The 25346-nt window shown below is 37.9% G+C and overlaps 1 protein-coding gene across 1 annotated transcript; it reads right to left on the bottom strand.

Moving 5' to 3' along the window:
* Positions 1–1418: 1418 nt before the first annotated feature.
* On the bottom strand, positions 1419–23542 carry KIF11 (kinesin family member 11). Its single transcript, XM_042818414.1, is given in 23 exon segments — positions 1419–7815; positions 8228–8344; positions 8665–8819; positions 9062–9284; positions 10194–10473; positions 10569–10708; positions 11038–11196; positions 12352–12474; positions 12777–12949; positions 13147–13354; positions 14468–14656; positions 15451–15538; positions 16004–16092; positions 16772–16867; positions 16991–17233; positions 17509–17599; positions 19139–19263; positions 19367–19552; positions 19914–19992; positions 20075–20172; positions 20315–20447; positions 23114–23427; positions 23429–23542. Coding segments are annotated over 23 exon segments (3534 nt in total). The 5' UTR covers positions 23528–23542; the 3' UTR covers positions 1419–7689.
* Positions 23543–25346: the final 1804 nt, after the last annotated feature.

Below are 25346 nucleotides of genomic sequence, written 5' to 3'. Positions count from 1 at the left end.
TCTTATATCATGGTACATCCTATGGAGTGAAAGTTTACATTCAAGCAAAGCATAACCAGTTGTCCATTCTTTCTGAGCATGTGCACTGCTGGGATGCAGAGCAGAGGTGCAGAAGTGACAAGGAGGGAAGGCGAGCACAGCCCGCCAGCTCTGGGCAATGGGACCTGGGCCACAGCCTCTACCATAGTGTGTGGCTAGAGCTCAGCTCACACCACCTGTATGTACCCCCTTGAAAAACTAGAACATCATGTTTCCTCTCCACTAGTTATCACAGCAGTCCTCACTTCTAGTGCCAATTACTCCTGACTGTAGAGACTGGAGCGCGTTACACACGATGCAGAATATTCCCTACAAATAACAGGTAAAAATAAACAGTCAAACCAATCCCAAAGGCAAAGAGCTAGTCCCAGACAATGGGAAAGATAATCAAGGAATAACTAACACAGGTAATCAGCAAATCATTCAAATGAATTGATTTGGCTTTGGCTGGCGTCCCTGCTTCTGCCTGAGAGCTCCAAGTGAAACCCAAATAAGTGGCAGTTATCTTCCACTCTCTTCCTGTTATCTGGTTCTAATGACAACAGGGGAGAGAGGGGGAAATTATGGCTTTGAACGGGATCATGGCCCTTCATTTAAAGTAAATACTGCAATGAAATGGAAACTGCTTGAAAAGTGAGATTGCCCTGGCTTTGTTCTGAGCAGATTAAGTTATGTATTAAAACCAAATAATATCATATTCTTACAATGGCTTCAGCACTTTCATTGCAAATAACACACAGAGAATCAGAAAGTGCTGCTTATGGCATAAGGTAGCTGTGAAGAGCCAACCTCCAGCCAAGGATCTGTGTTTCATGTTTCAAGAAACGTATTTAACATTAAAAAGTACAATAGGAAAATTCAAAGTGAGTGATGCTTATTCCAGATTTATCTATGCACTTGGAGCATCCAAGTTAAAAGCACAACCTCCTCATGTTTCCACATAGGGGAAGAAGGAAACCAAGCAGGGCACCAGGTGCTGAGTTTCCCCGAGGTTCTAATCTTTCTCCCCAGCTTCAAGCAGAGCAGAGTGCAACAAGGTTCTCTCCCAGGGACTGCAGCAAATATCACAGGGCAAATCCAGGCTCTGCTTTGCTTTGGGAGGAAAACCTGCCCAGGAGGTGGCCTGAGCCCAAGGTGACAGTCAGGATTTTTGTGGATGTGTGTGCAGCAGAAATATAGCAGTAAAGAATGTATCTTTAGAACTTGGATCCTGGCAGCATGTGTTCCTGCCTACCTTTGGATCAAGTAGCAGAGCATTGGGCTCAAGAGTTCCACACAGGAACAACAAAGCACTGAAAATACAGTGGACGCAGAATATTTTATAGTAATATTTTATTATTTAATAATATTTAATAATATTTTACAGTCCTTTTGTCAGAGAAAGCAGCATCAGTAACAAAGCCATGGGACAACTAACCGGCCATCAGTTACAAAGCTACAAAGAGTTTCATTGTTTTTTTTTCCTGAACTAAATAGAAATGAAACAAGTGATTAGCACCTATGTTGCAGCCCAGCAACCAGCAGCCTAACTTCCCTGGTAAGCTGTACTTCTTGTGATGTGTTGCTCACCTCCTCCATATTCAGCCATATAGCTACGACTTCTTTCCACCAATGGATGAACCACAGAAGAACTAATCACAGTTAGCTCTACTACTACAAAGATCCAGGCAAGTGTATTTCATTGAAGAACATCAACAGCGCCCTCCTTCTGAAACCCCCTAAAGACCATATCAAACATCTGTGCTTACACAACAGTCTTCTTACCTCTCTACTTTCAGATTCAAAATAACAAAGAAGACATGATGAGTTTCAAGTCTGTAGAGTTATGGCAAATTTGAGCTAGAAACCAAAGAATAATATTATGGTAAAAGCACGTTATAAATATTTTGATAGTACTTACCTTTGTACTGCATAAGTTCCACACTGTCAAATCTTCAGAAGGTACTTCTGTGTGGAGCCAGGAGCTGAATTCAACGATCCCTGTAGGCCCCTTCCAACTCAGGATATTCTATGACTCCATGATTCTGCTGCTGTTGGTTTGACGATATTACTTCAGCTGCTTTCCCTAGGGCTCAACATCCTCAGAATTCCTCCACGTTTTCAGAAGATTGTACCCAGATATATGGATGACATTGCAGGGTGGGGAAATACACATCATGAAGCCAATACAACTTTAAAAGATTACATAACTTCTGAACAGCCTTATTTTTTTGCAAGGCCTAAATTCTCCTCCTTAATAATTACGCTTTTTAATATTAGAAAAAAAGGAAAAACACCTGAAAGTCAGATTTAATTGTAGATCTCAGACCTGTTTCAACACATTGTGAATAACTTGCTGACAAAGTGGAGAAGACACAGAACAAGACTTTGCGGCATAACATTTATATTCTGTATTTTGCTTTACTTCTGTAACTTTTAAAATGTTTTGTCCCCGATTTATTTTAAAGAAAATGAACTAGAAGTGAGGTTTCAACACAGACAGTTTTCTCACAGCATTAAAAAACAAAATGAAAGGCTGGAAAATGAACTGCACGCTAAAAATATTCAGAGACAATTAAATGCAATGGAAAAAAAGCCCCTATCACTTAACTGAATTTTCGCTGCTAAAGCAGTTCTATGTTTGCTATTCACAGGTACTACCAACATTTATGATAGTAACCTTTACAAAGTCAATTTAATTATCTTTATCTTATTACAAATAATAAATTCAGTTGTCCTACAATGAAAATCAATTGTCAACATAAGCTATGGTTAACATCTAATAAAACAGCCCTCTGTAAATCCATGATTAATAAGATTGGCTTCTGTATTAACTAACAGACATCGTAAAATTTCCTCCCCTGCATTAATCTGTATATTCAAGGTTTATCCTGTTAGACTGAGTTTCCCAAAATAAACTGTTAGAATGAACAAGCAAAATTTTGGCGCCTATCATCATTTCATCATAATGATTTAATGAATGGTTTTGAAATTAATGCCATATTTTAATTAAGTCACAAAAGCTGCTGGCTCTAACGAAGGATAAGCGTCTCACTCATTGTTTCCTTCAGCCTCTAAACAGAACACTGATGCCACTTACGTTTAGTTCTGATGGTTAGTGAATGTTAATTGAAAGGTGAAAAAACAGTTCCCCCAAACAGCCTTTTCATACGACAGTGGTTGCTTAAGTTCTTCAGCATCAATCATGCCAGAAAGCTGGCATTTACTCCATCAGAAACATCTTAACAAGACACTGACAACTTAATTCCAAAGTGGAAGTAGCAGTCCCTACATTAGCCACGAAGGTCAGTTCCTGAAAACAGGGGACATCTGCTGTGTGAATCATGGTGCCACATTTTGTAGATAGATTCCTCTTTTTGTGATAAACACAATTCCCACAGATCTTGGTGTGATCTTAGGACCACTACTGTCATTAGGAGCTTCAACAGACCTTTGATCAAGACACTGAATAGCAGAATGATACAGTCATACCCATCCTGAAAGATCTCTAAGTTATTTTACAAAGTAGGGGAAGCAAAATCCCCTGACGTACCTATGAAAAAACACAGAATTAAGAATTAAAGCAGCTGCCACGATTACCTGGAGGAATCCTCCTGAACACCATGAAACTTTTAGTTGCCAGAGTAAAGAGGGCCTTGGATTTCTGTTTTTAAATTATCATTACCAAGTTAGTAATGTACTTCAGAGATAAGGAATCTGATCCCTCACCTTACCATTTTTATGTAAGCCAAGAGACTGCTGTAGAATTATCTCCTTATAAAATCAGAGAGCAGACCTCTAAGCAGCAGCCATCATTATAACAAGTGGCTGTAGAGAAGGAAAAAATAAATATCTTACCACATACTTCATCTGTTTTGCTTAATACTTGTCATAACTGCTAAAAGAATATTTTCTTTGCCACTAATTTTGTTATTTTTCATTTGAAAATAGCCAGCTTAATTAGGCTAAGAAAAGATTTTTTTCTTTCAATTAACTTATGCCAGTGAAAATACAATTCTTTTTCACATTAAAAAAAATCTTCTGGCAGTAGCATTAGTGCTCTGAACATTATCAGAATGAAATTATAGTCAAAATTATGTTATCAGCAATTGTAGGCAATCATATTTAGAAAGACTCAGAAAAAAACCCTCAAATATATTTTATATCATCTGTTTATTTCATTCTTACATTTTGGTAATTAAAAAAATAAAGCATACTTGTCAAGTTCAACATTTCAGTCACTGTGTCTCATTCACTGACTTACAGTGTTTGGGTTATAACAGGCCAAGAGTCCCCCAGAGTATTTCAAGTGTAACTAATAAAGCCAAGGAAACATTTATGTAAGTTTAATATTCTGGAGAGAGAAAAAACAACAACAGCACACTCCAGTTAATCCCCGTTACAAAATCTAATTTTACACCACCTAAAAGCAGAGTATTTTCATATAGTTTTGCACATCACTCTACATCTGACAGGACAGTGTTTGAAACAGAATAAGCATGATAAATATTGTTCAGACCCCTTATAAAAATGGCAGTTCATTCCGATCTTTTTCCCTGAAGAGAGAACAGGGAATCGAGCATTTGCTCCTTTTTAGCATGTCTGAAGGGCACATGCATTGTAATGAAGCACCCTCATTCTTGTAGGCAGGCCTTATAGGAACCAAAGATGATTTCACATGTATTGTGAACATAGAGATCTAAACATTTGCTTAGCTGCCCTGTGTTCCTGCTGAGTTGTGGGTTTTTAACATTTTCAAGAACGAGCGTAGAAGTACTGCTGTGAATTGAGTTTGGGTTCAACCTTCAAGAGCAGCCTACTTTGCTAGGTGGTCTACACCCCACCTGTAATACTGCACCATATAAACCCTACTAACACAAAACCTGGAATGATTTATTGTTATTTAAGTTCATAAAGCTACCATGTGTGTGGGCGGGTAGCTTATAGAGCATAGTCCTCTACCATAAAAAGTAGTTTCTAACAAGGAAAGAAAAAATAGGAGTCAAAAGGATATAAACAGTCATTTAAGAAGTATATATTTAGCAACTATATATTTTTTCCCCATTTTTAATGTTCTAAAAGATTAGAGCTCATTTTTTCCCCTTCAGATGCTTTAAGATGGAAAAGGAATTTTAGCCTTTTTATATTTTTCCATCTCCTTCTACATTTAAATTTTCTTTTATCACCTGAAGAGTTCTAGGCTCTCATTTCCTCCACTCATTTAACATATGGTTATAGGGCAACTGATGTCTAACAGAACAAAGAAAGGTAGCTTCTCATTCCTCTCTAGTCCCACACAACGGCTTCTGATACAACAGCTGTCAACTCGGAAGCAGAAAACTTCCTTTCTTTCACTGTCTCTTCATTACTCCCTTTTAACTGAAAAGAAAGCTGGTGGCTCTGATTATTGTTTCCTGTTGTCTTACCAGTCTCTCCACATCCTACCATACTACACGTGCTTAAGCTCTTCTTTTTCCCCTGTTCATTTTACCATTCATCGTACATATTTGCTAGCTGTTTTTTTCTTTTCTTTTCTTTTCTTTTTTATGTTAATTTGAGAGTTGCCCCACCTGGCTGCTAAGCTGGAATCAGACGGAAAAATCTCCTGGTTAATTAGAACATGGCTGTACAATCCCAGTCACACCACAACTCCACCTCCACCTCAGCACAACTCAGTCAGGGTATGACCTTGCTACTTGTTCTGTGGAAACAGCTTCCACGCTTCTTATGAACGATACTTTCTAACAAGCAAAATTGATACCATTCTGTAAACTACCCTACATCACACCAATTTCCTCTCTTTGGGTTAAACCTGTGCATCCAGTTAGCCCTGCGTAAGCAAAGTTAAGGAAGAGGTGTTTCTTACAGCTAAACAAGTAGGTTTTGCTTTCTACTTTAGGGAATGCCCATGCAACAGAGATCTCAGAGAGTATTTAATTACTACAAGCATCTATTGATCCTGCACGAAAGCTCAAGCCACAGGTCTGAATATCTCTCTTAAGCGCAGCTCCTTCAATAAACAAGCCCTCACCCCGGTTTGAATATAGGATTGTTCTAGCAGAAGCATAAAATCATAAGTTTTTCAAACCCATCCTTGTAACAGATGTCCGAACAAAGCCTCGGCAAATTGCCTGCTCCTAAATCCTGGTTAGCAATCGGTGCTGGAGGTTTAGACTAACACTTCAGCGTTAGAGCCACCTAGTGGGAGAAGAGACAATGGCAAGGAAGCAGAGAGCAAGGAAGCAGAGATTCTGTATCCGAATTTTTCATCCCATTCATCTTTCTGGTGTGACCACTAGGCACCAGGCCCAATGAAAGAAACAGTAATCTGCCATAACATTGTTGCAAATGTAAGAAAACATCTCTCTGAAAAGAGAAAGCAAGCAGTCCCAGAGATTCATACATCTGTTAAAGGTTCTCAATATGAGAAAAGCGATCTGTGTCCACAGCAGGGAAAATCAAACAGCTATGGACAAGGGTAGTTTCAAAAAGGTTAAATAAGTGTAGATTCTGGCATCATTTTAATGGATGTGATCCTTCCTTGGCACTGGCTGCTCCAGTTTGTTTGTTCACACCGATCTTGTGAACTCTGTATAGAAAATTAAGGGTGAAAGACTTGCAGAAGTGCCTTTTAGTTAGGAAGTGGATAGATTACACTAGCAAAAATCTTGTCAGTATTAAAGAATGTGGTACAAGAACCTAGATGCCAAGTCTTGGAAAATTACGCCCATGATGTTTCTGTTGTCAGAATTTCACAACATACCAACCACTTCAATGGAGACATTTCCACAGACAAAACAGGATTTCAAAACCCCTTTTAGGGTTTCAAACCTCATATAATGGAAAGATCTGGTATATAAGCTAAGTACTAAGACAATAAAAATAAAAAGTAATGAGGTTGTGGACATATAGCTGCCTTGCTCATTTGGAAGGGAATGCTTTTGTCTCCTGCTATCTGCTGCTAAAGAAAAGCAATTAGCTTTGCCCATGAAGAGAAACTAACAGGTAAGAAGTGGTACAGAAATACAGAAAATCAGTCCATCTGGTGCTATAGCCAAGAGAATCACAGTGCAAGGGTATAATCAAAATTATTGATCTTTATCAGCATTTATCTGAATGGTGTTCAGAGGATCTATTTTGCAGAGATAATACTTTAGCTATGTTGTCAAGTTTAAGACTGAAACCACATATGCATACACATCTATACTCTGTGCATCAACTGATTTATTTGAAAGTACCCCGAAGACAACTATCTACTTCATAGTAACAGGAATCAGAGTAAGGCAGGTACAGAAACAGATCACATATTTACAATTAAGAAAACAGCATTATTCCATATCCCTTCCTGCTACTACAAATCTACTGAGAAGCAGAAAGCAATCTATTACTTGACAAGATAAAAAATGTCACTTAACATACAGCACCATAACCTTCAGATTGTTTTGTTGTTGTTGTTGTTGTTTTTTTTTTTTTTTTTTTTTAAATAAAAATGTTAATATTTGCAAGCCATCGTATATAAAAACAGAACAAAGGCAGGACATATCGTGTCAAGTTTTGATCCAATATCGCATCAATATATCACTATATACAGAGACAGAACAACCAGGAGAACTTATGGCTCAGTAGATAACCAAAAGTATTTTATAAGAACCTGCAGTATATATGTATATTTTAGTTCAGTGATCTTAAGGGTAGCTTAGATTTAGGAAGAAGCTGTTCTGTCATATCTTCAGTTTTGTTTTTCTCCAACATTGCTGCAGCTTTGTTCTCTTTATCTTTTTTGTGACTCCTTTTGTGCTGGAATTTAAAGAAAATGTGTGATAAGTTTTGCACGTTAAGATAATGCAGGTCCACGATACATTGGTGGAAGAGAAAGGTCAAAAGCAAGGAAGAAAATTAAAGTAAAAAAAAAAAAAAAAAAATTTTAAAAAAAAAAATCAAGAAAGTTAACTTTTATCAGATTTCAAAGAAAATGTACTGTATTAAATTTCATCTTTTCTATTAAACCACATGCATGCATCTAGCAAATCATGACATTTTTCTAGGTTGTTAGAATGTTTATTTTAACTGAAGTTTAACAAAGCATATTCTACAGCATTAAAAGAAGTTACGAGACTACACTCAAGGCTATCAGCAAATGATTTTATACTACAAGCCTATTACAGAACGATAACTTTCTTTCACTGCTCAGAATACCTATGAAAGTTACCTGGAAAAAGGGAATGCCTCCATTTGCATGACAGCTTATGTTTATATCCACTAAGTACTTGTCATCACCAAGGCTTTCAGTGGATTCTTGCATCCCTTCCTCCTCTTCCAGCAGGTCCTAAAACAGAAGCGTTCAGAGAAGTTCGCTGTATGTTTGAATTTCCTACATCAATGGAAGTGCTGTATTTCTTATAGATCTGATCACAATTTACGTATTTTTGTAAAACAGAAATGAGAGCCTCTAAACAACTATTAAGGTCTTCCATTGTTTTTCAAGACAATGTTTTTCTCAAAAGCTCAGCATGCAACTCCAAGTACCACACAGGAAGGCTGCAACAGTGCTGGGTTTCTGGTCAACTTTCCACAGAGATTAAAAGAACACAAAACTCTTTAGAGATATGAAATCTTTGTTGACATGTTTGTAACTCATATACATACCTCATCTGTATTTCCCTCCACTTCCTGTATCACACTGTTCAGCATAGCATCAAGCATTAATTGCTTTTGCCTCAGTTGTTCCAGTAGAAGTTCCCTGGGTTCTGTTTTCACCAGTGTGACTGGATAAGAGTAGTCTCTTCTCTGTGGAGTTGTCCCTTTAATGCAGATGGTATACAAATGAAAGGCACTATTAAATACATAAAGCAACTGCTTTAATTACAGATCATCAGTTTTACATTAAATCGACACAGAAGTCACACTTTCTTCAGTCAATCCTTGCATTCACCTTAAAAAAAGAAGTGCAAGATTTTTGTATTATGTTCCTATCAACCTCTGAATACAAACTCCACAACTCAGATTGCTTTCCACAAGACTGACTCCTGCCTACTTGAAATACCTGTTGGAATATCCACTTTAAGATCTTCTTTCAGGAAACCATTAACCTGAGCCAGTCCATGCTGTGCTTCTTCATTAAGTGCCAGCTTCTGTTCCAGAAGTACCCCCTGATCAACTTTCATTCGATCAAGAAGGCCATTTAGTATCTTCTCCTCAGCACATTTTTGAGTACCAATTTGGTCGGCAATTTCAGCTATTGCTTTATCACAGTTTTCTCCGTTTTTCTACAACAAACAACAACAGGAAAAAAAAAAAAACCAACAAAGCACAAAAACATCAAGTTAACAGGAAAGTTAAGGTTATGGCCTCTTTTCTAAGATGTGGGTGCATGGTTAGTGACATGATCTAAAACGAAACAATTGTGAGACCTCAAATTGAGAAGTTTCAGTGCCAATTTTACATTCTCATTTTGAGAACTATCTTCAGAAGAAGAGTCAGTTTCTTAGAAAGTACGATCATTTCAGAAAGCTACTCTTCAAAATAAAATTGATGCCACCTGGTTCAAAACAGAATTGTTATGTGTCTACTCATAACATTGCATTAAATTAGGATTTTTAAGGGAAGTGATAAAATCCTACCAGGACTAGAAGCATTATGTATTTCTAGAGGACAAAGAGGAAGAACAACATACTTTGTCCTTCCTACTGGAAGGAAGTGCCTGAAGTTTTCAGTAGGTATAATAGTTAAAAGAGCGCCTTTCTCAAGACTACAAATGCCTTAAGCAGTTTAACTTTCTTAAAGTTAGCAAAACAAATTGGACTTGTCTGTTCTATTACAGACTATACTTCATCTCTGTCTAAATCTCCCTGGGACACTACCTGTAATTAAGCTTTAGAATTAGAGCTACATGCTACAAGTGGTAAAAAGCTTAAAGTACAGGTGGAAGTTAGCCACATGGGATTAATCAAGACACTTTTTTTTTTTTTTTTTTTTTTTTGAAGTTATTTGCATTGCTAGTTTGAACTCTTACTCAAGTTAAGCTTTTTTATCTCATCAAAATGCATTTATTAGCATGAGTCTGCTGTGATCCAGACTCCATTTTGTACTGATTATAGTTAAGAATTTTCCCCTATGAATTCTCCTGTAGAAGTTTGTCTCCAAATATTGCATTAGACTACAATAGCTACAGGTACCTTTTGAAAACACATAAGCTGTTGTTTCTCATCCCTGAGGGACAATAGCTGCTGATCGGTAAAGCTGGCTATCTGAGCAATTGTAAGTTCAGCACATTTATCAGCATCCTGAGACACATTTCTGAGATTGATGAGAAGCTGCTGACAGTGGTCAGTGGAATCTTCCAGCATCCTCTTATTTTCACCATTTATAATCCTGAGCTCCTTAGAAAAATTATCCATAGATGCAAGAAATCTGCTGTGATTAGAAGCTGTGCTGCTGACTAGGTTGGTAGTTTTCCTGCAACAACAGACACGTAACAATTCAGACATTTTTGAAAGGTGGATTTTAACACATGTTGCATCAGTTTATACCAAAAGTAATCAGTTCCTTACAGGTGAACATTTTCTTGCACAGCAGTGATGGTGGTCTTCAAGCCTCCATTTTTTGCCAGTACATCAGCTAAGTTCTTCTGAGTCTCTTGAGCAAACAGGTCAAGCTGTCTTTGTAGTGAGGACATTAACTCAGCTGCACTCTGTTAAGAAAAGTTGTATCTTTCAAGAAAGATATAACATAGTACAGCTTTATTATTGTAAAGCTTAAGTCACATTTTTTCTATAGATGACAGACACTTTGCCTTTGGAGATTTACGTGAAGGCATATAAACTAGATGTGTTCATAGCAAGGGTAATTCTTGTTACTTTCCTACATAAGATACCTAAAGTCACACAACAGAAGTTGAAAAGAATTAGGATCACCAAGTCACTATCCCACCATTGCTTCTGAAACAGATACCACGGTTTACTGCTAGAGAATTCAAAGAACAACAGGTGACACTATGATTTCTCTTCACTCCAAGGGTACCTTTGTATGTGCTAGTCTTGTCATTTCCACTTCTTCTCTTAAATTTTCACAATCGTTCTGAAGCTGAGCAAGAACATTAGCTGTTTCTTCCTGTAATTTTTTCAGAGTGAGAGAAAGATCTTCAAAGAAGGTATCCATTTCTTTTTTATGACTTTCCAGCTTTAAAAAAAACAAACAAACAAAAAAACAGAAGTTTATTCTCAGTTAAATGTTTGTTATTAGATAAGAACTGGATACTTATCTGTAGCATAGTGGGCAAGAGAGGGGAGAAGAAACCTTTACTTCACAAAAACTGTCGAAGGCAAGCATAGTGGGTGAATGGTAGCAAATAACATGTAGAACATTCAGAAGTAACAGAATGGCACTTAGTATGGGCTTTCCTAAATAAAATTCAGCATACAAAATATACAAAATAGGACTCAACATACTTGGCTAAGACCAGAATAAGAAGCAACAGCTTGTAAGACATGTACTTATTGCTGTTAAAGCTTGAAAACTAGCAGACAGCTTTTAAATGAAGTGAGTTTATTTCAGATGAGATGCAACTGACAGAAGAAGGAAATTTAGTCCTCCACCTGGATCTGAGGTTTTTTTTTTTTCTCCCAACAAAATGGAGAGAATGAAAGAGTGGAGCTGCAATTCAAAGACTTAAAACATAATTGCCCAAGGAGGTTGTGAAGTCACCATCCCTGAAGGTGTTCAAGAAACATTAAGATGTTAAACTGAGGGACATGGTTTAGTGAGAAATATTGGCGATGGGTGGATGGTTGGACTGGATCATCTTGGAAGTCTTTTCCAACCTTGTTAATTCTATGGTTCTGTGATAACACAGCCAAAAAAAAAAAAAAAAAAAAAAAAAAAAAGCAAGCATAGAACTTTTATAAGTGTAGCACTGTGTATGTATATTGTTATTGTACACTTCCACATTCTCCATAATGAAAATAACTAGGAAATAAAGTTTGGTACAATAGCAGGAGAAATTTGAAGTGATAGAACTCATTTAAGTCAGCTGTTTCAGACTTCTATAATACAGTAGAGACTATACAAAAAATATTATCAAATACCTGTTATACATAGCTTTAAGCATCTACATTTTATTATTTGTCTTCAGCATTTAGGTGAGCAGCTGTGCCAATATAGGTAGCAAGGGGACACAACACACACAAAAATGGAAGTCCAAAAGGAAAAGCTATAAAGTAAAACAACGTATGTGACAGAATAAAGGAGATGAAGCCAAACCAGGCATGAAAACACTAGCACTGCAGAAAAGGGGGTATATGCAAGAAAAGCACAAGAGAAAAATCTGTTTATTACCTTATCAGCCACAGCTGAATATTTTTTCACGTTAGTCTGAAATTGACAGTTTAGGCCCAGGACAAATTCTACCATTGGTGTCAAGCTATTTAATGCGCTTCCTAATCCTGACGCATGCTCCTCCTAGAAAGAGCAATAGGAAAAAAAGGTAAAACAAAATATGGAAGTCTCTTTGGTACTTTTCTAAGAAGTTATTCATATGGATAAGTAAGGTCTACGTGCTCTGCAGTTAGCTTTTGCTGTACAGCACATTACAGCTCATGACGGGATGAGGAGGGAAGAGGTATGTAATCATGGCTAAGTGTTGAAACAGAGCGTCAGGAAAAAAAAAAAAAAGATTGTTTATAGCACCTCTTCTGATTGAGGACAATTTCATATACTTCAAATAAAAAAAAAAAAAAAAAAGAGTATGTAAGTTTACTAACAATTAATCTCAGTAGCTCAGCTTTATGATCAAGTGACAGATTCTCATGTTGTAATACTTTTTCAGACATGCAAGAAACTTCCGTAGACACCAATTCCTTAAGAGAGGCAAAGGATGCTGATACAACTGATGTAAGAATATTAGCTGCCGAAGAACTGGTAGACAAGATGTCACCTAGAAAAGAAATTGGAAAGTGTTACAAAACTTACTACTCTTAGCTGACCATCTGAGACACATTATTATGTAATTACTACATTGTTTAAAATAAAGCTTAATCTTTCTACTAACAGAGGTCCAATTTAAAATGTTGATCTTTGATTGTACTATTGCAAAACATAAGGATGACCTTCATGTAGAGGTATTACACTTACCTATAAAATGCGTGTAAGACATCAACATCTGTTGCTGCTTCACACTGTTCTCAGTAACTGAATCTCGTATTCTGTTGAACAAATCAGTCATTTGTTGTGCAAACGTATTTTGGACAACAGCATTGTGCTGATCAACAGCCTTCTTACGGTCCAGTTTTGCGTGGAGACCAGATACATCTTTTGTGGTTTCTTCAACTGTATTAAGCAACTAAAATTTTTTTTAAGGTTATTTCAGTAGATATTTAAATCAGAAGCCAAGCATAAGTTCATGTTCAGAAGAACTCTAGTTCTAAGTTGAACGTGAAGCAGATATTTCCTTTAACATCAAATTACAACCGTTCTTAATCTTGTGCTATGCCATCTACAGTCTCAGTACAAGAAAAATTTACCTACTAGAGAACATTTGCCCCCAACTCTCAAGTATTAAAATAGAACATCCTCAGTATTCAAGGAATTAAAATACAATGAACATAGAACAGTAACGAAGAAATTCCCAGTAGCTGCACAGTTTTCTGAAAGATTTGACAGTAAATATATTTTTAATTGTACTGAAAGCAAGTGATTTCCAGTATTACCTCTGTGATAATTTAGAATTTGAAAGTATACAGGAATTTGGTTTTGTAGTTAGTGTAAATGATTTCTCTACCCATTTATCTCACACAAACATTCCATATCAACATGCAAAACTGAGCACCCGCTCCCAACCTTACAAGAACCCGAATAGAAAGAACTTTTCATATTGACTAAAGACATGGAATTAATCACTTTGCACTTTAAATAGCAGGACTCTGTCTCTATCAAGTCTGTTTTGAAAATTAAGACCAGTCATAAACACATCAAAAAAAGCACCTAAATACCCTCTAAAATATAGAGACATGGCAATAGTTTCAGTTACTCAGTATTATTGCACATCCCTTGGTTCTTGCAATTTCTCTACTCTAGTTATGCATAACTTACTCTGTTTTAAGGTCAGGCTTAAGTGTCTAGTTAGGTAAACTAAAGTAGTTATTCTGCAAAACAACTCATAACAATAGAAACTGCAAAGCACTGAAAGCCTTATGAAAACCTTATGAAAAGCCAGCTTCCAGACTGACAGTTTGCTGTTAGATACACTGGTTAATACTTCCACAGAGGAAGCCTTGCAATCTCTAAGTGACTCCTCACTATAACAGTTTTCAGAGGGTCAATCATAGTTTTTAAACCTTAAATTCATTTTTGTCACTCACATCATCCTCTAGTGACAAAGACATCTTTGAACAGATTGCTGAACCCTTAAAGAGAGGAAGTTATTGTTACAATTAGATGCCAGGAGAGTGATAACCTTGCTAGCTGTGCCATGAAGTTTTTGTTCAGCATCTTCCAAAACGGAAACCACATATTCTTCTTCAGCCAGATGAACTTTGGTTTCTTGCAGATCTTTCTGTGTTTCTTCCAGTTCCTTCTCCTTGATTTCTAGATCTGTTTTACACTGCTCAAGTTCGTTTTTATTAACTGTGAACAGTTCAGTCACCTACAGTGTAAGACAAGCATCAGTACAGTAACATTGCTCTTTGCAAGCTCAACTGCAACTCACCATATATACCTAGTTATGTCACAATACTAGAAAACAGTTTGTCATCTAGATAAGCAAGAAAGTTTCAGCAGTTTCAGCTGTAAGGCTCAGAAATCTTAAGACTGACTAGAGGCTAGAAGAGCCTTTATTTACTGAAAACATCACAAACCAATACAGTTTTTATTGTGAAAATCCTTCACTTCCCTATTCAAGTCACAAGATCAAGCATTCGTTATATCACAATGAAGGAATCCCCACTAAACAAATATAAGCTGATAGAATGAGGAATGATCAGTAAAACTGATTAAAGGTAAGCCTGTTTATGCACACTAGTTACATACTCCACTTGTTTAAGAGAAATTTTCCAATTTTTTTTTTCTGCATATTCTTGTTAGTGGGAGTCATCACCACTCCCCCCCCTTCATTCTTTGCTTCTAAGCACACAACTCCAACTGAGATTATGCTGTTTTACAAGATTTTTGCTGGAAAGTCAAAGAAAATTCAAGGTTAAGTTTTAAACATTGAAAGAGTTTTTTTTTTTTTTTTTAAAATAATAATAATAATCAATATTGCATTCTGCAATTTCGTATATAGTATCTGAAATTCTCAACTTCTAGAATTAGAAAATTCCATCAACTAATTACTAAGGACATTTAAGACCCAAATTTTTGTCACTGTTCAAACAACTCTCTTCCCTCAAGACACCTTCTCTTTATTTGAGGGATTTGAGCTGCGCGAGAAGTGGCACTTACTCTTTTCATCTCTTCCTCCATGACAGTGATTTTGTCAATATACTCTGCAATTTGTTCTTCCTGAACCGTCAGCTTTCCATTAAGGGCTCTAAAGCAAAGATTAATAAGAGCAACAACAGTAATAAAGTTGATTTCTAGATCAGCTATTGGTCTCGTGCTGCATGTTTAGTCATTTCAAGAAGTATTGACTTCAGCATTTGAATTTTCAATTAACACAGATAGGATTAAAGACAGCTTATTTTGCTTTGAGAGAAGACTTGTTCATACAGAAAATTTAAAATAGAAGTTTATATAAAAGCTGATAGAGCAAATAAGACATTAAAAAAAGATGAACGCTCATTTTGCTTGTGGCAAATTCCACAAATGAAGTTCTCAGTGCAAGCATATTTCATAGGCTTCTATTTGTGTAATAACTAATTTCTAAAGAAGGAAGTAACTGGTCAGTTAAATCTTCCTAACTCAGCCTTACGAAAATAGATCTGGAAACATTTCTGTTTAAGGATAGGAACCAGTATATGCTGTTAGACATCTTATAGCAATCCTGAAGACGTACTCAAAATTTTCAAGGGAAATATAGACGCCATTTTTCTCACGTGTAGCAGCAAGGTCTCGTTTCAGACGCTCAATCTCTTCAGTATATTCCTGCATCAAGAAATAACCACATTTCAACATGAATAGTTATACTTCATTTTCAAAGTTCTCCTCAACAGATGTGAGACATCTGGAATTATATGGAAATTTTCCACAAGCACAGAAGGATGTTCCAGAATCTAGTGTTTCACTTCTGCGTCCAAATAAGTTCAGTGTAGCACAGATTGAATTCGTAACATTGTACATATGTAGAGCATTGAAGCTTCCTATTCAAACTATTGTTTATTCCACATAACAGTTTATACTGGGAATTGCAGCTTCTTTAATAGCATTCATGTTATAGGGCCTTATCATTCATAGTTTATAGTTTGTTGCTTAAATTTAAGCATTTTTGAGGGAATTAAGCTGCTAATGGAGAAATCCAGCAAAAAAGTAATCTACTGTTACTTAGTAGGTCTTCACTACCTGGTGAACAGGTACACAGTCATAAATAATAGCAATCACACTGTCTCCAGCTTTAGTTTTAGCAATAGCTTCAGTATTTGCAGTGTTTAATAGCGTACCAGCAGAGCAGCTTAGTAAAGCATCCCTTCAGTGATTAAAATCACCTCAGAAATGTGCTTCTGGTAGCCAATTTCCCCATAGTTTCATAACATTTCTCCTGTGCAGGAATTAGAATAGTCAAATGTATTCTGTCTTTACAGTAATCAAATAAATATATCTAGCTTACCTTAATAAGAGCTTTTTTGGTCAGTTTCTGGTTAACTTCAGGCTTGTTCAATATGTTCTTTGCCCTGTGGGCATATTCTAGTGTACTCAGTGTTTCCTGTGATAAACAGATACAACATTAGGTTAAGCTGAGGAAAAAATATTTTTGGAAAAAAAAAAAAACAAAAACCAAAACCAAAACCACAAACATTCTGGAATAGGTATTCAGATTAAAATTTACCTCAAGATTTATAGATGCAGGAGAAACTGTGGCAATTATTGATGTTTTTGTTCGTCCTCCAAGAGAATCTTGAAGGATTCTTGTGAGTTTAGATTCCCTGTATGGCACATGTGGGGCTCTTTCTACTAGAGCAGAAATAACTCTTCCCAGAGTCAGGAGAGACTGATTGATATTTCCAGCTTCACGAGCTCTTTTGTCAACTGCCCCAGATCGACCAATGTTCTCACTTCCTGCAAGATCAACCTGAAAGAGGAAAGACACGTGCTTCTATCTCAAATCAGCACAAGGAATGCTTGCTCTGTCACAGCATGCATGAGCTAACACATGTATTTGTTCAGGAGATTGTAGGAGTGATGAATGAGACAGACATTTCTAAGAATGACAAACAGTTCACATTGCTCAGAAAAAACGACAATTTCTTTACCCTTATAAGTGTTTAATTCTCAAGAGAATGAGGTTACATTGTTTAGTTCCTTACTTTAGTATTGCCATCAATGAAATTTAATTCAAATACTTACCAAGTTTAGCTTCCCAATTTTAACAAGTTCTTCTCCATCTACTGTGGTTTCTTTCATATGGATGGTAATTGAAAATACGGAGTGGGAACGGCTATAAAAGAACTCAATTTCAGACAAACATTCTTTAAGCCCAATTATCTGCTTTCTATGAGACATTACTCCAGGTTAGTTATCAGTGCTCTTTATAGAAAATAAATGCACCCCCACTAATTGCAACTTTACACATTTCCAATACAATAAAAATTGTCTATTTTTGCCTGTGTACATGTAAGGAAATCATAATCTAGCAGGCTAGAATACCAATCAAACTTCAACCAGTTGCTTCATTGATGCATCTATCAAGTGAAGCCAACAGAAATATCTGATGTTGATACTTCTATGATCCCTACTCATAGACACTTCAAGACTGGCTTGCAGTTTTGTAGCCAATACAATAGGAACAATTTTACAGAACATGAGATTAGGAAATTTAGTACTTCATACAGACTAAAGAAAATCAGCAAGAATCTGACTCCAATATTAAAGATGTAGAAATTCAATTTAGTTTTCATTCAAAATGTTAAATAAGTTTAAAAAAAAATACATTAGCTTGAGATTATTTAACAAGCTTTCACAATAGGAAGCTGGGACATACAGTAAACCATAGAAGTTATGGCAGTTTGAAACCTACTTGCTCACAATGACAGATATGAAATCTGCAGTTCAAGAATGAGAAGTCAGTAATAAATACTGAGATTTTTGACTAACACGTCTACTAGATTCTGACTATGAGCTGCAATCATACGACACAGTCTGCATTGCCATACAAAAATCCCTTATTCTTATTTCTGACTTCCACAATACATCTTGTATATTTTCATAAGCTAGCATTATTCTATAAAAAACAGATCTGAACACTGTTTCGTAAGTTCAGTTTCAGAATCTTAATTATATCATTTCCTATTGCTGGTGAGGAGAGGAAGGGACACTTACGCCTAGATTTTTTCCAGTGAACAGAACCAGAAAAAAAGACAACAATGAACCAATAACACCCCATAATAGCTAGAACAAAGACAATCCATCTCTCTCACATGGGTGTATCTGCTAAACATCATCAATATTTACTGTAAAGATTATTTATTCCACACTTAAACATACAGCATGCTTCAATGATATCCATCAGATTTGTGTTTCCATAGAAATATAAAGTTTTGAGAAAGCTAATTGCTTGATTTAGAGTTATTAATAAATTCCAGTATTCTGCATGCCAGACTAAGAATATTCTACCTCTCACATTGCACCTGGATAGGTGGAAATTCAGGACTACCATTTTAATTGTATATTTAAAACGGCATGCAATCTTGAAACAACAGTTTTTGTAATCACGTCTTCTGACAGCAACAGCTTTTTAAGAGAGACTTCCATAATTTACAATGCATCTTCATACATGTACTAGAATACATCAACCCACAGAACGCAAGAAAAAGTTTCTTGCTATGGTTTCCTAATCTATATGTGGCAACAAACTATAATATCTAATCTCAAGATCAGGCAGGGCTTACTCTGGCTTCAACAATTTTTCCTTCTTCGGTAAAATCCAGTTTAATAGAACATTAACAAAATAAGTCTCTGAAACACACAAGATTTGTACCTGGAATATGCATTCATGTAAGTAGCTGCAGTTGTTCTCTTTGCTGCACCCCTTTCCAGGATCTGATAGACTTCATTTTTGTTGTGTACAGTTACCTCCTCTAAGCCTTTAATAATTACACCTCTCTGTCAAAAAACAACAAAACAAACAAACAAACCCATGCTCATTCAACCTCTTCGAACTGTTCCAGAAGTCTTCATATAACAGATTTTGGAAGACTGCACTCACCTTATTTCGGGGGTCATCAAACATCTGCAGTCTTTCTCCAACATCAGGAGCAGGATTCAGAAGATCAAAAAGCTCCTCATTATATATTTCCAAAAGAGAGACTTTCACTGAAAATTCAGTGCCATTCTCTGTGAGTTTTTCAAATATTTGATGCAATGTACGAGGTATTATACCTGCTAATGGATCCTACAAATTAAAATGAAAAAACAAGTACATACATAGATGTACAAAAAGAGAGTTGGGGAAGGAGTGAAGTAGTAGCAAATTTTAGCTACAGTCTGTTGGTCTAATGGATACAGACAAAAAAATACAGTGAACAAAGATTATTTCCTGTGCAATTATTGCTAAGATTTGTATGTACGCATTAATGATGTAAAGTTCTGGTTTTCACAAGTAATGAGAACACTCGTTAATTTACTAATGTTTACCAAAAGTCGGCTTCAGTGTTTGAAAGAAATCAACTTTAGGCTGTCTTTAGCTTTCTGCAATATCTACTTTTGTATTACACAGCACAGCTACAAGAGAAACCTCATGAGTAAAAACGTACCTCTTCCCAAGTGTACTCCTCGTTGGGGGACCGTTCCCCTTCCATTGTGAAAGTCTTACCAGTACCAGTTTGGCCATAGCTGTTAAGAATGAAAAATTAAGATGTAAACAAGAAACAAAAATTAAAGTGAGATTTTCTAATAATAATACTGGGATACTTACGCAAACACTGTACAGTTATAGCCCATAATAACTTCATCCAAAATAGGACACACAACACTCCGGTATACGTCAATCTGCTTTGCCTGAGCTCCAAAAACCTGTCAGAGCAAAGACAACTTGTCCTATTTACCAGTACAGTAACATATTGCACTGTGCATACTGCACAGTGCAGACATCAGACTCTATTAAGAGAAATTTGCTGGGTTACAGCTACAAGTGTCCAGCTTGACAAGCAGTTACCATATCAAATGTGTAAGTCTTTTTTAACATCTTGTCTGTGACTCCTCCAGTGCGGATGCTGACTTCTTTTCGTGCTTGATCACAGTCTACAACAGCATAGGAGTTTGCTTTACGTTCCGAGGCATTAAAAGGCCTAAAAGCAGAAGAGTATCAAATTAATACAATTACTAACAGCAACATGAAATGGTCCAGAGGAAGGCCACTAAGATGATCAGAGGGCTGGAGCACCTCTTCCATGAAAAAAGGTTGAAGGAACTGGGATTGTTTAGCTTGGAAAAGAGAAGGCTCTGGGGAGGCCTCATTGTGGCCTTCCAATATTTGAAGGGAGCATATAAACAGGAGGGGGTGTGACTGTTCACAAGGGTGGATAGTGATAGGACAAGGGGGAACGGTTCTAAACTGAGACACGGGAGGTTTAGGTTAGATACTAGGAGGAAGTGTTTCATGTAGAGAGTGGCAATGCATTTGAACAGGTTGTCCCAGAGAGGTTGTGGATGCCCCACCCCTGGATGCATTCAAGGCCAGGCTGGACGTGGCTCTGGGCAGCCTGGTCTGGCGTTGGCAACCCTGCACATAGCAGGGACTGGATGATCACTGTGGTCCTTTTCAACCCAGGCCACTCTATGATTCTATGATTTAAGAATCCACAAAATGATAACTGAGCAAAAGGAACATTAACTGATTTAAGTTAAAAGCTTTATATTTGTTTAAGGAAAACTGACACAACTTGCTTTCCAGACATTGTTCTCCTTCCATTTGCCAGGACAAACCAAGCATCTATAGCTTTTCATGCATTTACATGGTTAGCTGTTTGTTGCTGTTTTTAAATAATAGTGTCCATAAATACATTTATGACTGCTTAGCTGCATGCATATTTAACTTGCATTTAAAAATGTCTTTCTTGCTAGAGTTATCTAACCAATGAGTGAGGGGAGCAATTAAATGCTGCAAAGAGTTGTATGAATAAGCACCTCGAGAAAAGGAAAACTGTACGTACAATAGTTAAGATAATAGTGAACCAAATCAATGCACTTCAAAAGTTCCCTATTTTTCCACTTAGACAAACAGTGCAGCCCACACGTCTCTTGTGAATGACAACTCCCTAAGCACCAGATATGCTAATACAGCCCACAGCTAGCAGAACAGTAGACAGCAATGCTGGAATCTTTATAATGCTGACACACTTGAATAGAATCTGTGAATTTTGAATAGAATTTTATAAGACAGAAAATAATGCCTTTGGGTTTGGGGAACAAGAAGCCCATGCACCTTTTTATTACACTTTTAAGTAAAGTTTAACAGAGATACAAGAAAAAAAAATTCAATATTTTCTTTTATCACTAGGTTAATCCAAATGTGGCACATAAAATTTTCCTTATAGGGGCAGCAACAATAATCCCTCATAAATAAAAAAAAAAAATAAAAAAAAATCACATGCTAAATCACAAAATGTGTTCTTATATTTCATCCTGCAGTGTTACTGAGCTGGATATCTGTTACCCATTCAGGAACTCATCACTGTTGTGGCCGACATTTCCTCCTCATGGTAGCACTGAGACTGAAGTGTTAGATTCTAGATAGGCCACTCAATGCTTCAGCACAAGACAGTGAATGGAGTCAGGTTGCTGTGGTGACAGCCAATGATTACAACCATCTTGTTCACAGCAGCAAGTTACAGCTTTGGCTTTGCTACTTCTAAAATAGCAAGAAGCTGAACAGTAACTGTAGTCTTCTTTGCAGCAACAAAACAGAGAACCAGATGAATGCAGACCAGAGAATCAAAGAAATGGCCTTATAGTTACCTCATGATAAAGGGGCAATTCAGTTAAACTAGAACAAGTGCCACTAGGCAAGCAGCAACTTGGCACGCAGCGATAGCATTTGGTGACATGTTCATTCCCTTAAGTTATCAAAAGGACATTAATATATAACAGAATAATAGAAAACAAGTTGCAAGGGACCTTTAAACACACAGTAGCGTACACATTCAGAAGCTCCAAACTCATATTTTATTAAAACATGGTGAACGTGTGGCTTGAAGTTTTTGAATCATCAGGCTTCAGGAGCAAATTAGGGGCCACTGAAACAATTGCATCCGTTGATCTACAAAGTGAGAACTCGAATGCTGTAGAAGGGAACGGGAAGGAGCTTTTGCTGCTCCAAAGTATCAGTCACAACAAAAGCAAAACACTGCTCCACATACAATCCTGATGCTGCTGTATTGCAGAACACAATCTTAATCAAATAGACACCAATACACAGCCAGGCTGCAGCACAACGGTGCAGCACTGGACAGATGGAAAAGAAGCCAATTGCTCAACAGTGCTTCAAATACAACTGCTCCAAAATCGTCTTTTGCAACATTCTCGCCTTTCACCAACACTTACACCCAGCCTCCTAACGCCCATTCCAGCACCTTCTTACTAACACTGAAAGAATAAAAGCGAACGCTGCTTTTAATGGTTATTTTCAGCGTGGGTTTGTTGAAGTACAACCTCCCACCAGTAACAGCTTGGTAAGCCGGCGTCCGTAGTAGCACAGAGAAACCTCGCGAAGGCAATTTAGAACACGGTTATCATTACCTATGCTACCCCTCGTTCAGCTCCCCTTACCCGTCCTACACAGCCTCGCACCGAATAGTCACCGCTCAGCAGACGCCGACCCATCCCGCACGGACGCGCAGCTCGCCCCGGAGCAGCGCCGACCCGCCCGCGCCCCGCAGCCCGGAGCGCCCCCCGGCAGCAGCACACCCCGCGCAGCTCCCCTTCCTCGAGCCCAGGGCTCGCAGCGCCTACCTACCTGCAGCGCACCACCACCTGGATGTTCTTGCCCTTCTCCTCCTTCTCCTTCTTCGAGCCGCCGCCACTCTGGAAGCTGAGGGAGGCCATGGCGCACTCGGACGCGAGGGAGCCGAGGACGACGGTAGAGACACCGGCCGCGCTGCACGGGCGCGGCTCAAGCTGAAGCCGAGACTCGGAACCAGCCCAACGCCTGCGAGCGCCTGCCGCTGCCGCCGCCACCTTCGAACCGCGCGGCGCTGCCTCCCGACCAATCAGCGGGCGCCCGCGGGGCACCATGGGACCTCCTTTCAAATTTCGGGTGACGACGTGAAAGGCACGGCGGAAGCGGCAGATCCTGCCGTGAGCGCTGTGCATGCCGGGAACTGTAGTGCCGGCGAGGCGCCAGGTGACAGGAAAATGGCGGCTCGCGCATCCCCCCCGAGGCCCCGAAACCGAGCCGGGAGGGGGCGCCAGAGAGCGGGCCTGAGAGCGCGCCGCTCTGCCCCACTGCGGGGCAGCGCGGAGCGTTTCGCCGAGTATGGCCTTGACTGCGGGCAGGTCCTGCGGCACAGGGGAGGAGCGGCTGCCACCGGAGATATAATCGGTCCGGGACGGTTTGCTCTCAAGAGTCCATATGAGATCCTTACACGTGTGCATAGTGTCATCTACTACGGTGCTTTTAGTTGCTGTTTTAGGGCCTTTCCAGTTAGGCAAACTAGGATTACCACCTATAATTCCACAGGTTCCTTCCCCACCCCTTATTTTTTTTAAATGGATGCTTTGAAACTTATACCTCCTCCATGAGCTCTTACAGCCAATAGAATGAATCCCAGCCTGTGGTCCTTTTTGTGACAGTGCCACGAAGCAGCAGCACGTGATGCTCCTTCACCATTTACCTCCAAAGTTCGAGCAATGTCAGAGCTCATCACTTTCATCGCAGACGTAATGGGGAAGGACACAAGGTGCTGGTTCTTGGTGTGCTGGAAGCAGGCATTCATTCAGAGAACACGAGATGTGTCTGACATTAAATACGGGCTGAGGATGAGGCAGGATAACAGCTAGGAAATTTTCAATGCTTAACAGCAATGTTCATTAGCAGCCTCTCTCACCCACTGCCTGTTCTTTGTTCCACGTAAGACCTTACTGATTTTATGCCACTGAAAACAATACCAACATATATGTAGCAATAATACATATGAAATAAAGCAAATATAATAAATAGCAAATACTACATAGAATATATATACTACATGAAAATAGAATTACTTTGCAAGAACAAACGTTTACAAGTTTGTAACCACCAGATGAACTGCTGCCTTTCAATACCCATTTAAATTGTTTGGGCTCTACCCCAGAAAATAAGGCAATGAATCCAAGCAAATGCTTGTAACAACAAAAAAAAATCTTTTAATTCATAAGCACAGAAAAGTACAGAATCTATGATTTCTACCAGTATTGAAGCCTATCTTTGCAACCACAATGACTTTGGTGGGTTGATGAAACACTTAGAAATCTATGGGCCTCTAATGAAACACTAAAATCACAATAATACATTTTGTTTCAGTTAAAATTTAACTAAGTAGGAAAATTAATACAAAAGCAACAGCAACTGCAAATTGAGACCACAATCATTCTTACTTTTTTTTTTATTTTATTTTTTTTTAATTATTATTATGTGTGCTAGGAGTGAAAAATAAATCATACTTACAGTTGTACTGGAGTTTCTGCTAGACTGGACAAGTTGAATGCAGGTTATGTAAACATTCTGAAACTTTACTTTTTGCTCTCTCCTCCCTCATACAGATCATAGACAAGAAGGCAGCACTGACAGACAAGATGTCTTTTCATCTCGTTTCTGCCTCTCTGTTCTTTTCTAGTACGAAAGTATGATCTGCATTAGTCAGAATTTTGCTTAAAATGTGAACACATCTGTCATTAACATACAAGAGATCATACAAACTTGCATTTAAATAATAGGAATCAATCTAATTACTAGGAGCTAAATCTGTGGTAAATGGAAAGCAGAAACTTCTGGTAATCAAGGTAGCTTAACAATTGCAGTTTAATAGCTGTAGCTCTGTCACAGCTAGTCGATGGATAGCACAATGGTCATACATTTCCTGAGATTAGGTTGAGCCTAATACAATAAACACAAACTGAGTAACAGGGAGCTGGCATTTCACAAGCAATAAAAGTAAACATGAGAAAGAAAGAAGAATATTTAGGATAGTCTAAACAGTAATTAGGAGAAC

Source organism: Centrocercus urophasianus, unplaced genomic scaffold, assembly GCF_019232065.1.
Source record: "Centrocercus urophasianus isolate 14NV4802_14NV808 unplaced genomic scaffold, USGS_Curo_1.0 seq_17, whole genome shotgun sequence".
NCBI classification, from domain to species: Eukaryota; Metazoa; Chordata; class Aves; order Galliformes; family Phasianidae; genus Centrocercus; species Centrocercus urophasianus.
Note: the sequence above shows the minus strand (reverse complement) of the source record. Positions and strands in the feature narration are given on the sequence as shown.